General features: G+C 32.0%; 1 protein-coding gene across 1 annotated transcript in view; it reads left to right on the forward strand.

Annotated features, from left to right (window-relative positions):
- dia (diaphanous related formin 1) overlaps positions 1-10,244 on the forward strand; it is a 67,234-nt gene extending 56,990 nt beyond the window's left edge. The window contains exons 24-28 of the mRNA XM_090118510.1: positions 557-721; positions 1,318-1,475; positions 2,427-2,506; positions 5,934-6,012; positions 6,614-10,244. Coding sequence (XP_089974636.1) covers positions 557-721; positions 1,318-1,475; positions 2,427-2,506; positions 5,934-6,012; positions 6,614-6,635 — 504 coding nt within the window. The 3' untranslated portion in view covers positions 6,636-10,244. The remainder of the gene's footprint in view (positions 1-556; positions 722-1,317; positions 1,476-2,426; positions 2,507-5,933; positions 6,013-6,613) is intronic.
- Positions 10,245-16,014: the final 5,770 nt, after the last annotated feature.

A 16,014-nucleotide genomic window follows, 5' to 3' on the forward strand; every position in this document is an offset into this window, starting at 1 on the left:
TAAGATTCGTTTCTTTAATGACATGCGTTATAATTATTATAAAATTGTTATCTACACTAATATTATAAAGAGGAAAACTTTGTTTGTTTGTTTGTTTGATTGTAATGAATAGGCTCATAAACTACTGGACTGATTTTGATTAAATTTGGCACAGATAATCTTTAGACCCTGAGAAAGAACATAGGCTACCTTTTATTGCGAAATATGTACCACGGGCGAAGCCGGGGCGGACCGTTAGTTATTAATATTTTAAAAATATTATTTTTTTATCTTATATTAAATAAATGACTACAACAAATTTAATATACTGTGTTTTCATTTTATGCCCTAATTAAGGCAAAATAATAGGTAAAATCCCCCAAAGTTCAGTATTTTTAGAAATTTCATACTTGACCACGTGAGTTTCGGTTTCGGTTTCGGTTTCGGCCGAAACTGAAGCCACGGCCGAACATTCGGTTTCGGTTTCGGTTTCGGTTTCGGCCTGGAAACCAGTTTCGGTCGGACACTAATAAATGCTTTTTTATAAAATTGCAATTTCCTCAACAAAACAATACAGAATTTCGCAACAGAAGCGCGGGAACAATGTGACCTACTCCATTCAATGTACCGCAAAATGGATGCACTATACACTGCACTGTCCGAGTACTACGTGTTCGATCCGCGCAAGTACACGCTCGAGGAGTTCTTCGCAGATATAAAGACGTTCAAGGACTCGTTCGCGGTGAGTTTTGGTGCTTTTTTGCGGTTTTTTGGCAGTTTTTCGAGTTTTTTTGCGGTTTTTAGGCATTTTTTCGTAATTTTTAGCGGTTTTTTGTTGGTTTTTTGCGTATTTCATGGGAAAAAACTTCTTAGCACTAATTTTGGTATATTTGGATATGAAAACTTGGCAAAGTTTGTCTGGTAGAGTGACACTATGTATCGCAAAATTGACGCGCTTTACACTGCACTATCCGAGTACTACGTGTTTTATCCGCGCAAGTACACGCTCGAGGAGTTCTTCGCTGATATAAAGACGTTCAAGGACTCGTTCGCGGTGAGATTTGGGGCGTTTTTGTGGGTTTTTAGGCAGTTTTTAGAGATTTTTTGCGGTTTTTAGGCACTTTTTTCTTAATTTTTAGCGGTTTTTTGCTAGTTTCTGACATCTTAAATGATCTTAAAGACGTTCCTAGTACTTGTTTTAGTCTATTTCGTTGTGTAAACTAGGTTTTTTTTTTAAGTTTCTAAAAAATACTAAAAGGTGATATACGACGAGAAATAGCAACTTTCACGAGCGTAATTTTTTTTGTATGATTGATGTATACAATTTTTCTCTCCCAGACGGCGTACCAAGAGAACCTCACGATACGCGAAGCGGAAGAGAGAGCTAGGAGAGCGAGAGAGACGCGCGCAGCGGCGGAGAGAGAGAGGAGAGACCGACAGCACAGATACAAGCAGTTCGTGGACATCGAGCACGCGCAGGACGGCGTTATGGACAGGTGAGTGGGAGAGAGAGAGAGAGATAGTGTGGAGAGAGAGAGAGAGATAGCGTGGAGAGCGAGAAAGCGTGGAGAGAGAGATAGCGTGGAGAGAGGGATGAGAGATAGCGTGGAGAGAGAGAGAGATATCTCTCTGGAGACGTGGAGAGAGAGATAGCGTGGAGAGAGAGAGATAGCGTGGAGAGAGAGAGATAGCGTGGAGAGAGAGATAGCGTGGAGAGAGAGAGATGGCGTGGAGAGAGAGAGATAGCGTGGAGAGAGAGAGAGATAGGGTGGAGAGAGAGATGAGAGTGAGAAAAGAGAGGAGAGAGAGAAGGTTCTTTTCCATAGATACTGCTTTCCGAATCGGTGGTAAATGTTAAATAATAAAAAAACTAAAAAACACGCTTTTTATAGAAAACCGAAATTGAAAAATGGAATAATTTTATCAAATTAGTGTATTGTCATCGGTCCTCAATAAATCTACAAAGTTTGAACGAAATCTGGCCGTTTAAAGTGGGTCAAAATTGCGCCAAAAGAAGTCGGTTACAAACATACATACAAACATACAGGTGAAGCTAATAAAAAGCGTGTAAAAAATGTTATGACGATTCAAAAGTGCTTTTATAAGAAGTATAATTGAATAAATAAATGTTAGAGTTTGGAGAGAGATGGATTTCAAAATCAAATTAATATCCTTTTTTTGTATTAAATATTAATGTATAAAAACTACTCAATGGCAATGTTGCATACAAACATTTATTTATTCAATTAGACTTCTTATAAAAGCACTTTTGAATCGTCATAACATTTTTTAACATTTACCACCGATTCGGAAAGCAATATCTATGGAGAAGAACCAGCAAGAAACTCCATAGTTGCTCTTTTAAAATCATGTCAATATTACAATATAATTTTACATAGTATTATTAATAAATGTATTATTAATAAATTAGTTATTATCTATTACAGTTTAATGGAAGCGCTGCAAAGTGGTTCTGCGTTCAGTAGAGAACGGCCGAGGAAAAAAGCGAATCCACGAGTGGCTGGAGGTAATGTATTTTTACGGGTTTAAAACCGGTTTTTTGGGGATTTTTTTTATATAATTCTATGAATTCTATCTAGTAGTGTCAAAATCGCTTATATTGGAATTTTGATACTTTTTAAAATATTTTTTTGATATTTTGGTATTTTTTGGTGTGATGATAGTGTTCGTAGGATTACAATTATTTATTGGACAAAGTTTGAAATTTAATTTGGGTACATACACGAAATCGAAAATTCGATATTTTTCATAATTTTTTCAAATAACTATAATGAGTTATCCAAATTGCTAAAAGCAGCAAATAATTAGAAAAAGCCTTGCACATTATTATTAATTTTATTAGAAAATTCTAAAGATTTTTTTCATCAAAATGTATCACTATCACATAAGCACTGCAAAATAACTTTTATTTCTATTATCTTAAAATTAATATTTGCATTATTTATTTCGAACAAAAAACCTATTTGACAATAAGGTCGATTTTTGCACGCACTCACTATAGAAGATACGAATGAAGAGGAGGGTTTGGTGCAAGCGATATTGCACCGTATTGCAGGTATATTTAGTGTAAAATACGAAAATATTATAAACCTGCTGTGCCCCGCGGTTTCACCCGCATTGCTCCGCTCCTGTTGGTCTTAGCATGATGATATATAGCCTATAGCCTTCCTCGATAAATGGGCTATCTAACACTGAAACAATTTTTCAAATCGGACCAGTAGTTCCTGAGATTAGCGCGTTCAAACAAACTCTTCAGCTTAATAATATTATAGAAGATTAATATTGTTTATTGTATTTATAGGTATAACTTGATAAATAAGCAATTACACTCAATGAATTTTTAGTTTTTTTTTTCGTTTTTGAGTCACTACAAACACATATATGTATAAATAATGTTTTAACACGCTATTATTAGCTTCACCTGTATGTTTGTATGTAACCGACTACTTTAGACTCGATTTTGACGCACTTTAAACGGACAGATTTAATTCAAACTTTGTACACTTATCAAGGATCGGTGACAATACAATAATTTCATGAGTTTATCTTATTAAAGCGTGTTTTTTTATTGTGTTATTAGTTTAGGGTATATATATCTTTTTTTTAACTAGGTATATTTATTATTTTGTGTAAAATATTAATAAATATTTAGTTATTGTGTAATGACGTCACAGATTCGGCTATGCGATGCAGAAATCGTAAACGACGCACGTCGTCACCGAAACTAGAGAATTACAGACAAGTTGATTTTTTATTATTATATAGCTAAAGCCTATTTTTCAATTACCATCCAAATATAGGAAAAATATAAGAAAAACATGGACGAAACCACGAGCAAAACTTTGACCCCTTATTTCAAAACGTTAAGAGTAGAAATAACGAAAAAAGAGCGTGTGTGCCGAGCACACGTGTCAGAAGTGAAACTTCTTTGGCAGGATTCAAAGATACCAAAATCGTCGCCTTACTCCATGACGCGACTTTGAAATTTTACACTCAATGCGCCGAAAGAAGTTTCACTTCAAAAAGTGCACTGTATTACGCGTCTTCCACTATTTTTATTGAAAATTTCATCCAAATCGATTCTCTAATTGACCTATAAACACGTAACAGACAAACGACTTTTGCATTCATAAAAAAGTATGGATGTATTGCTATCACTCTTTACTCTATACAAAAGAAAGAGATAGATATACAGATGGGATGGTATTGAAAAATAGGCCTTCATGGACTAACATATAGCTTTGAATATTGTGTCGTATGGTTATTGCTTTAAAATTTAATAATAATATTTATTAATTAATTTCTTTCTCTGAATTGTCTATAAAGAAGTTATTTTTTCATAACTGTATAGTCCATATGGGCTATAGGCGTTTCATTTAGTTGTTTTTAACTAGTTTTTTTAAAACCTCACTCAAAATTAGCCTTTTTTTTTTTTTTTAGTGGGGAAATCTTGCATAGATACCCACGGCCTCTGGGGAAGAGGCCGTGGGTTATGTCGGATTCCTACCGACCAAAACCCCACTGTGTTCCGTCAAGCCGCATCAACGACGGGGCCACGGGTATGTGTAGAATTCATCCGTGACCCCATCAGCGGCAGCCCGTCGCCGGGCCCAAACAAGCTAAGAGCCTGCCAGCTCTACCCTCATGGAGCGGCGTGAGCGGAACACGTCTCACGCCGCCTCATCCCACCGGACAATGGACTAAATCCCCACTCCATTGCCCGGCGCCCCTCGTCAAGGAGGCTGGTTGCGGCCGCGTAAATCAGCCACAACGCGACGACGACGCCCAATAGGACGTCGGCGCCGGATCGGGTCCGCGTGAGGATCCCTCTCGCGAACCCGCTCCGCCTCCTCTTTCCGCGAGATCACGTCCTCGGAGAACGTGATCACCGCGCGCCAGGATCTGTCGCTGCCCACCATTGCGCTAACAATGGAGGGCAGAGAGAGATCCGACCCGACGACCGTGACCAAGCGAGCACGGGGCTCAGCCCACGCGGGGCACACGGCAAGTGTATGATCTGCCGTGTCCTCCGGGCAGGCGCACCAGTGACTCAAAATTAGCCTGTAAAAATGTAATATTGAAAAAAACTAACATTTATTTGAAGTCTATTAAAGAGTTAAAGAGAAATGGACAGACACTCCCACAAATAATGTTTTTAAAAATACATTGATGTTGTAGCAATATAATAATACAAGTGCTTTAGATGTTGTAATGTAATAATATTTATTGTATTATTATTGCATTTTTTATGTAACTCAATGTTCTTATACAGGGTGTCCCACTGTTGGTATACTAAGCTCAATGGAAATTTTAGTTTCCAATAGTGGGACACCCTGTATTTATAGTGTTATTTTAAATATTTTTATTAATATGATGAATTCTCCTAGTTATTTTCATATAGCAGAAATAATCATAGCAGTAGCTAGCAAGTTAATTGGCCGTTAAAATCGGTCCAGTCGTTTTAGAGTAGAACGAGAAACATAGACGATATGTTTATTAAAGATATTATATCTAGAAGAATTAACAAACGTATATTTTCCAGTTATAAATAGGAAAAATATATTAATTATAATATTTAATCTCATAACAAGATATTCTTTACCCTTTTTCTATGGCAAGAGTTTAGGCGACATTCATGACTTTTTACATATTCTATGAATACATAAGAATTATTGAAGTGAAACTTCTTTATCGGGGTTGGAAAAAAATGTAACATTTTTTCGTTATGCGTGACATTTTTCCGTTACGCGCCATCTTTTTCTTTTCCCTACCACGCGTGATTCGACGTATTTATAGTTGCATATAGTTAATTATTTTTTGAAAAATAAGGTCATAAAGAAGTTTCACTTCTTATGTGTGTACACTAGTACACGCACACATTTTTTTTACCTCTCATTTTTTTACCTATTAATATATAAATAAATACATTGCAGCTGAGCGAAGAGCGCAATTGAACCGATCAAGATCGCGGTCCGGTCTGACGGGACCTCTCACCGCTAGGGAGTTGACGAAGTGAGTGTTTTCATTATTATTATTATAAATAAAGCGTGTAAAAATAGCCTATGTATATTTACAAACACACACACACACACATACACGCATACACACACACATACATATATGTACACGCAAACACGCACACAAACATACATAAGTACGCGCATACATTACACTAAACTACACACACACATTCATGCATTCGCACAAGAATGCACTTGCTAACTATGTGTTCATTTTTATATATAACAACTAGTGGTCCCCCCCGGCTTCGCCCGTGGTACCTACATGTTTAAACTATCCTATCTCTCAAGTTGGATCGAACTGCACATGGTGTGCGAATTTTATTATAATCGGTTAAGTGATTTAGGAGTCCATTGAGGACAAACATTGTGACACGAGATATATATATATATATATTAAGATGTGTACATAAGCATTTTGTCACAAAGTACAGGTTATTTTATGCATTGCAATGCAATATTTAAATAAAAGTTTAAAAAAAAGATGAATATGTACCTGATTTATGGTATATTTGTGTTTTGTGTAGGTGTGTGTGTGTTTGCATTTGAAATTAATGTTTTTTCCTTACTAATTTATTTATTTTTCTCCCCAGTGAGTTGCTGAGCAACGCGTGATGTCATCAACAGTGATACTAGTGTATATCTAACGTATAAGTAGGTCTATATAATAATTATTAAAAAAAAAGTTTTTACGGCCTAATCGTACTTTGTATCTGTGTGTACGCGGCTTTATTTGTAATGAGTCGGTCTGTGTGAACGTGCCTTTATGTTTTAGTTTAATCTGTGCTATTATGATTTTTTTTGTATAATTTTGAAGAAAAATAAGAAATTTGGATTTTTAATTTAGATTACAAGGAAATAATTATATTATTTGTGTAGTAATGTAGTGTTTTAAATATTATTGTTAAAAATTTTTGGTATGTTTTATTGGGTTTGTTCAATTATCTTTATAATGTACGCTATGTTAATTTTGATGAGACTTTTTAATATGTTTAATGATTATTTTATATGTTGTCAGAGTTTTTGGCCTAAATTTAAAAACTATGATAAAAAGAGTTTTAATTTTAAACCTACAGTCCAGTATTTTAACAGAAAAGAATTAATTTAAAAATGTAATATTTAAAAATAAAAAACTTACAAAAATTCTCATCAAAATCGATTCAGCAATTTTACATATCACATCGACTAACAGCCGCGTACACAAGCCAATCGTCAGTCGGCTTCCATCCAAATAGCCTGTATATTATAATATATCATTATTATAATAATAAATAATTTTTATAAATCTCTTTTATATTGTAAAGACGCTTTTTTATATATATAGATTATAGTCTAGGAGCTGCCTATAAAATTTTATATATAAGTATTATTTTTTATATATTTGCGATGCGTTACTCGATTTAATTTTGATACTTTTATCAAAAGACAAATAAATGTTTTTAAAACCCCTATTTGACAGAAACAAATATTTACTAAATAAATCGCATTAAAATCAGCTCATTAGTTCTTGAGATAACAACAAACAGACAGACAAAATAAACATCCATATATTAGTATAGATTCTTCATCCTTCCTCACCTTGTATGTTATAATTGTATTATACACAAAAAATAACTTCTTACAAATCATTATTTATTTTAATGGTTAAAACGAATAGTTAGAAAATAAATTTAAAAGCCAATTTGGATATTATTTTATAACCAATATTTCTTTTTTCTCCATTTTTCAGTATAAATTTTGCTTTCTTTTAAGAAATTAAAAAAGATTTCTTCAAAATATATCCATTTATCTCTTTCTTTTCTTCTCTCTAACTTTTGATTTCTGCCACAAAAATATGTTTTATTGTTATTTTTATTGAAATATTCAAATTAATCATTCACCATTCATACAGTCCATAACTGAGATATAAAAAAAATAATATTATTGAATAAAATTTGATGCAAATGTAACATAAAAAATATTTAAAGTTAAATTTGACTTGATTGAAGAAAATAACTTAAAAAAAATAAGCATTTTAACTCATTATCTGGCCAAAATACAAGAAATATACTATGTAAGACTAATAAGTACTTATTTTTTAAATAAACACAATCAAATTATGTCCAGCCGTTCAAATAATAATAAAATCGCACAAAATAGAGTGAATTATACATTTTTAAAACTAATACGACAATACTTTTATTGATAGTGTTTTTCGAAAAGATAGATACGTAGTTAAAATCTAACTTATTATACATATATATTTATTTTATTAATAAATAATTAAACGTAATATATCTATCCTTTTCTTTTAAACTGTGTGAAAACGAGATGCAATAATAGTAATATGACAATACTGATTTACAAAAACTTTATTTATCATGCCATCCTTTTCACTCTCAGTAGGAAAGACAGAGACAGCATGATATTACTTTTATATATTATAACATTTTTTTCCTACAATAATAGCAATAGTTAATGACAATAGTATGGAAAAATACATTTTAAGCATTTTTTTTACGTTTTTACTTAACTTATGCACAATACTTAAATAATTTTGCTCAAGTAAGTTTAATAATTTTTAAGCATTATATAAAGAAGTGTATAATTCACTCTTACAATTTAAACCAATAGTTTTATACATATTTTATAGAAAAAATATTTAAGTATTTTTATCTTTCACTACAAAAACTAACATCGACTCTTTGACTATGTTTCTTCAAAAATATAGACTTACTACTACTTCATTAGATATTTTTTTTTTCATACAAAAACACTTAAAACTAAATTGCAAAAAAAATCCCAATTCAAATGTAGTTCACATTCAAACAAACAGTCTTCAGTTTTGCATTAAATTTTAAAATTATATTTTTTTTTTAATTTTTTATACGTTGATATTATTTACTGTAGTAGTAAATCTATATTACCAATTAATATTATTTTAGGCAATTTAAACGGATTTTTAAAAGAATTTCTTACGGTTAAATTTTATGCTGTAGTTATGTTTATTTTATTTCAGTATAAAAAAAGCGCAAACGATAAAATTTTAAGAGCTAGCGCGCACGAGCAACTTTGTCTCCGCAACTATTTTGTCTCTCCCATCAATTGTATGGGGAGTTGCGTCGCTACGTGCGCGCACTTTCATACTAGCCCATGGGTGGAGAGACAAAATAGTTGCGGAGACAAAATAGTTGCGGAGACAAAGTTGCTCGTGCGCGCTAACTTTAAAGGTTTCGATTATGTGTATAAAAGTGTATTTTTTTCTTTAAATAATTATTATTATAATTTATAAGTAATAATACAAAATCTCAATACATTCAGTTTGTATAATATGTTATAATTTAATTATGTTTCTCGTTTTAAGTTTTTGTTAAAGAGGTTTTAATGGTAATAAGTTTTATGAAATACTAGCTGCGCTCCGCGGTTTCACCCGCGTGGCTCCGCTCCTGTTTGTCTTAGCGTGATGATATATAGCCTATAGCCTTCCTCGATAAATGAGCTATCTAACACCGAAAGAATTTTTCAAATCGGACCAGTAGTTCCTGAGATTAGCGCGTTCAAACAATCGAACTCTTCAGCTTTATTCTTCATCATTCATTCTACAGTTTTTATAGATTCTATAAGTATTAGCTTTCCGCGCGGCTTCGCCCGCTTTGTCTAAAACTTTATAAACTAAAACCTTCCTCTTGAATCACGCTATCTATTAAAAAAACCTCATCAAACTCAGTTGCGTAGTTTTAAAGATTGAAGCATAAATAGTGTCATAGGAATATAGGGACAGAGAAAGCGACTTTGTTTTATACTATGTAGTGATATTTTAAAATCGGTTGAGTTTTTAAGTTATATCGCAACAAACAAATAAACCGACAAATATTATTTTTTCTGTTATGGAATATTATTTGTTTTTCTAATGGTATTTTTATTATAATTAAAACCTCTTTAATACAATTTTTAACTATTTTATTTCAGCATTTGTTCTCTTACACGACTAATGTTTTAAGACACTAAATGCCAGAATTTTAATTATGAATGTGTTAAAAAAATACTGTTTTTTCATCGAAATTGGTTCAGCAGTTTCAACGTGATAGACATTTGTTTTAATGTATTTTTAGTAAAGTATTGTATTAAAATAATTAAAATGTCTGGTGTTTAAGTTAATCGTTATTATTAAGTGTACGTAGGAAGGTATACTTGTAAATATATTTTTGTAAAATGTTACATTTTTTGATTAATTACTTACAATGTTTTAAAAATATGCGTTTTTTATTTATTTCCTACTCCTTCTCTCCTTTATAGTCTTATGATAGAATTATACTATGTAAGTTTTTGGTTTCCGACTTAAAATGAAATTAATATTTTTACTTACCGATTATATACAGTATAAATAAATTGAATAAGAAAAATCTTCAATTGGTATGTTTCATTTTTCGGTCATTGAGTAATTGAAATATCGTTCTGAAGTCACGATACATATAAATATTTCAATAGTATGGGTTAATTTTGTACTTTTGCAGAGAAAATTCTTACAATTCTGCTTAATTATATCAAATCAAAGCTAAACGGATAGATCTTGTCTGTATGTACTCACACATTCGCAGTATTTACAAAAATTTATGATTACAAGTAGCCTATAGGTAAAGGTGCTAAATAGTATATTTGTATTACTCTTATCTATAAAACCTACATATCCACTTATACATTCACAGCATTGACGACTGTTTATGATTACAAGGGACCTATAGCTATAGGTGCTAAAAAGTATACCTTTCCTATTCTTATTTAAAACAAATATATAAAACGTACTTACATATCCAACGGTAAACTAATATTCCAGTATCCATTAGTTCCTGAGATTACAAACTTTTCAGCTTAACCAATACTAGCTGCCAACCCCGGCTTCGCCCGTGGTACATATATTTACGTTTTCTCTCCATAAGAACCATCCTCGTACTTCAAGGAATATAATAAAAAAAGAATTAACGAAATCGGTTCAACCGTTTTCGAGTTTTGCGCTTAACAACGGCTATTCATTTTTATTATATAGAAGACTAGCAGTCCGCCCCGGCTTCGCCCGTGGTACATATTTACGTTTTCTCTACGTAAGAACCATCCTCGTACTTCAAGGAATATATTAATAAAAAAAGAATTAACGAAATCGGTTCAGCCGTTCTCAAGTTATGCGCTTACCAACACATTTTGGGATTCATTTTTATATTATAGATTATTACGAGTATAGAATACTATTCAAAATACGTGCAATAATTAATAATTAATCTCCGATAGCGCACATATCATTCTTTCGTCAACGTTTCAGGACGTATTGTTGCTTGTCACAACTCATATGTCATTTATCCATCATGGCCGACACGCTAGCAGTTGATTTATTCGCTAACAAATGATTTAATGTGTTTGTTTCATGAATGATTTGTTCATTGAATACGATTTTGCTTTTGTTTGTCCTACTAATCCTTATCTAATTTTAGGTATAACTTAAATATATCTTCCTATATAAAAAACTAGCTGCTCCGCGCGGTTTCACCCCCGTGGCTCCTCTCCTGTTGGTCGTAGCGTGATGATATATAGCCTATAGCCTTCCTCGATAAATGAGCTATCTAACACTGAAAGAATTTTTCAAATCGGACCAGTAGTTCCCGAGATTAGCGCGTTCAAACAAACTTCAGCTTTATATGCAAGAATTGGTCGTTTGAAGATACATATTTATTATTTATACTCTTCATTTATACTTTTATACTCATAATATAATAATACTGAAACTTCTAGATCTACCAAAAAATACATTCATTCACGGTTCACGGTTTGAATGAATTTTTTGTATGATGGATTCTTAGGATGGATTATTATCCGCTTGGAAAACAATATGTTACCCTTAAGGCTGCAGTCTAGCAAAATTGCGTTTTCAACAAGTTATTTGACAATTTTTTCCCGGCTAATGAAATGATAAACTGAATTTTTTTTTCTTGTTTATCAATAAGTGTTATATACGCAATGCGCGTGAATTTTTTCACATTTATAAAGTTACTTTATGTTACCTTAATCAGGCCTTCAAGATAAGTCTCTTTCCCCCAAAGACATTTCGAGGTAAGTTTGTGCACTCACTACGTTGCAACCGATTACAATTTACACAATCTGATCAGCGCATTATTATCCTTATATAGTCGTTATTAAAAACTGCTGAATACAATTGCCGAAAAACTTATGATTTTCTTAATTAGAACGTTATAAATTCATTAAATTTCCCATTTTTTGCCTTACAAAATCTATTGATAAATACTGCTAAAAGTTATTTTTTCCATTAATTTATTCGAGTTGGTTGAAGACCAATGAGTATTAATCCTTTAAAAAAATTTTTTTTTGAATTTTGATAATTCTTTAAATATTAAAAAAATATTTAAAATAATTAGGAAAAATCCTAGCGAATTTCTTTAGTCGCGCTCCTTGGGCCGGAGCGTTCTGACGTGTGCTCTACGCTCGATTTTCCTTCATACCGAAGTGAAAGTTGCTCTACTTCATTAAATTTAATATTTTTGTTAATTGATTATTTTTATCTTAGTTTTGTGCAAATATTCGTATTTTTAAACATTTGATTTCGATATGGAAAATAAACGAAAAAAATACGCGTGTAACTACTAGAAAAAAAATTATCTTCGAACATAAAGTTAATGAAACCAAATAGATTGCAAAGGTGATTGGCAACAATTTCTTTATTTTACGGGGTGTCAGTAAAGGGATGTATATTTCTTTAAAACTAAAGTAAGCTCATAAATTTTCTTATAATATAATTTTTTTGAAGTTCCAAAAATGTTTTTTTTTTCGTTTGAGAAATACGAAATATAATATAAACTTGTATTGAGAACTTGAACTTCCCAAGTTCATCCGGGGAAATCCCCATACAGGGAAAATGATTTGTTTACTCCAAAATTGATCCGAGTTGTTTTAATTTTTTCTTCTAGTCATTTTCAACGTAGCGGCATGTTGTTTGATTATTAATTTTGTAACTTAAATACAGGATGTTGGTTTTATATTCTGATCTTACAGACGCGCTGACAAATTTAGTCCGCCATTTCTAGTTTAGTCTACCAACTCTAAGTACCAATATTAAAACGAATGGATTATCATCACATCATCAAAACTCAGATGTAATGGAAGATCACAATAACATAGAAAATTCAGTGGGTGTTGACAACTAAACAAACAGAAGTAACAGAGACGCGAAGAATAAAAAAAGAGGACGAAAACGATAATTCGTTGATGCTTTCCCTTTTCGACGTATTGTTAGGGTACATCACCAATCTGCAAAAAACAAAACTGATGATTCCCAATTGCTGATTAAAAATGAAAAACAAATAATCGACAACAGTGGTGAAAATTTGCTGATCACAATGAAACATCCTTCAGTGGTAGCAGATTTACTCATTTCAAATGTATCGGTGAACAGCGTAAAGGAGGAGGACAGGAAAACATTATGAATGTGGATGGTGGATTGTATACAGGGTGTAATCGATAAGTATGTGCAGCCTGCAGGCAATTATGACGTTATTATTGCAGGTATCAAAAAACTTAAAACTGATATCGAAATTACTTTACCTAATGAGCAAAATGACAATAATAACTTTTTAAAAGTATAACGAGAAATATCTAAAAAATTTACTTTATACACTCCCATATCAAAAAGGGAAAATGGGACTAGTAGAAGTTAAATGTCTAATTCCGGCAAAAGACATGAATGCGGAAGATGCGGTTAAAAAAAAAAAATTTAATATTTGAAATACAATGCAAAAAATAACACTTTTGTCATAGATAAGAATCATGACTATTTTTTCTAAATTCAGGGACAACTAAACGTTGCAGAAGCAGAATCTGCTTATTTGCTGTTTGGACTGGAGTGAATAATTCGTTAAAAATAGAATATATAAAAAAGTATGTAACGTTTAGGCAAAATAAAATGATGGACCATTATCAAGATTTTACATAAATTGCCTACTGTCAGAATTGATTGATTCGAGACTTCAGCATTCGATGCCCATCAAGGACCCATCCTATATCATTCAAGCGATTGAAAAAAAAGAGATAAATCCAGTGCAACCGATAAAGCATCAGAATGCTAGCAAAAGATTTATTAGGTTTATCAATATAAATCTATATATTACACATAATATAATAAATTTATAGAAGACGCGAAGACTGACATCCGCGCGGACGGAGTCGTGGGCGGAAGCTAGTCAGAAATAATTATCTTTTGTTTTCATTTGCGTATTTTTCTATTTGATAATTTTTTAACACAAACATTACATTTTTTTTTATTATATACAAAATTTGTTTATCCGTTTTATTAGTTAAACTGAACAACTTTCACTAAGAAACTTAGGTCGAAAAAAATGTATAGAGTTATGCATTTTGTATGGAAAGCTTATTTTTTTTATATTTCGTCCAAATTTCTTTGTAAAAGTTGATCAGTTATATAAACATGAAGTTGAAGATATCAATAAAAAGTATTCGCAAATTTTGTGTACTGATAAAAAAAAATCACCCGGTGTAATTTTCACGAAAATTGTTTCAAATTGTCATTTTTGGTACTTATTACGAATATTAAATTATGCATACGAATGATTTAATTTTTAAAAATTAAGTGGAGCAACTTTCCCTTAGTACATTTGTATTATTTACATATAGGATGACAGGATGCATTTGTTTGCACTACTAGACCAAGCCCTTAAAACTGTAAAAATTACAAAAATACTAGGCAGAGGTAGGGCAAGCATCTATTATTGATAATTACATTTTATCAATGTGTTTGTATTGCCTTATTTTTACTCACCCACGTCATATGTCATATTTCCTCTGATTGTTGGGTTACCTGGTAGAGATCGCTACCTAACGATAAGGCCGCCCTTTTCTGTTTCTGTGTCTTGTTTTTGTTATATGTATTTATGTATTTTCGATGCAATAAAGTATTTTTCATTCATTCATTCATTATTATTACCTACCTATAATGTATATATATCCTTATCTATTTATACCTAGTAGAATCTGTATGAAATTTTGTACCGAGAAAGATCAAGTCTAGGTCTTGATCAAGTCTGCTAGAATCAATCCATACTAATATTATAAATGCGAAAGTAACTCTGTCTGTCTGTCTGTTACTCAATCACGCCTAAACTACTGAACCAATTTGCATGAAATTTGGTATGGAGATATTTTGATACCCGAGAAAGGACATAGGCTACCTTTTATTGCGAAATATGTACCACGGGCGAAGCCGGGGCGGACCTCTAGTTACTTATAATTCAGTCAATGATATCCTTTTGTATTTGTGATCAGAGTAGTTGCCAGTTGGGCCTATAGAGATTGTAGGTAACATTTTAATGTCGGAAAATTGTGATCCGTAACATTTGCTTGCAATTTGGTTTACAATTCTTAGGTACCTATATATCTTGATATGTATCTTGCAATAGTTTACTTCCCTAACTCCTGAAAATTTAATACCAATCTGTTACAGGAATTTACAATTTATTCGGAAAAGAATGACCATTGCATTTTTAGACTACTGTGATTTTGACAAATAGGTAGATAGAGTTACATCAAAAATATTGCATTGCAATTTTGACATATCCAAGATATCATAAATAATATCTAGTATTACAGTACCACGACAATAATAAACAAATCAAGACAAATATAACTTTAATCGCGCGAGTAAATCTTACATCTAGATGCGTTTGCGACGGTAGGCGTGGTTTGGCGATCATACAAGCCACGCCTAAGATCACTTCCTACTTGTCTATCATAATATTAAATGTAATTACAAATTGTATGACAAGCGTCTGGAAATATTCTAGGAACAGGCTGTTTTTAGGGTCTTCTAAGATCAGTGTATCAGATATACCTATGTATGAATTATGACAAATCTTAAAAAAAATTGTAATTTAATTTTATAGAATTCAAATGCTATAAAAATAGACATTTTTAAAAGATAGAAAAAAATCAATCAAGGCGA

This window comes from Colias eurytheme, chromosome 30, assembly GCF_061535395.1.
Source record: "Colias eurytheme isolate Ceu_HAF_F1 chromosome 30, ilColEury1 Martin Lab GWU primary, whole genome shotgun sequence".
NCBI classification, from domain to species: domain Eukaryota; kingdom Metazoa; phylum Arthropoda; class Insecta; order Lepidoptera; family Pieridae; genus Colias; species Colias eurytheme.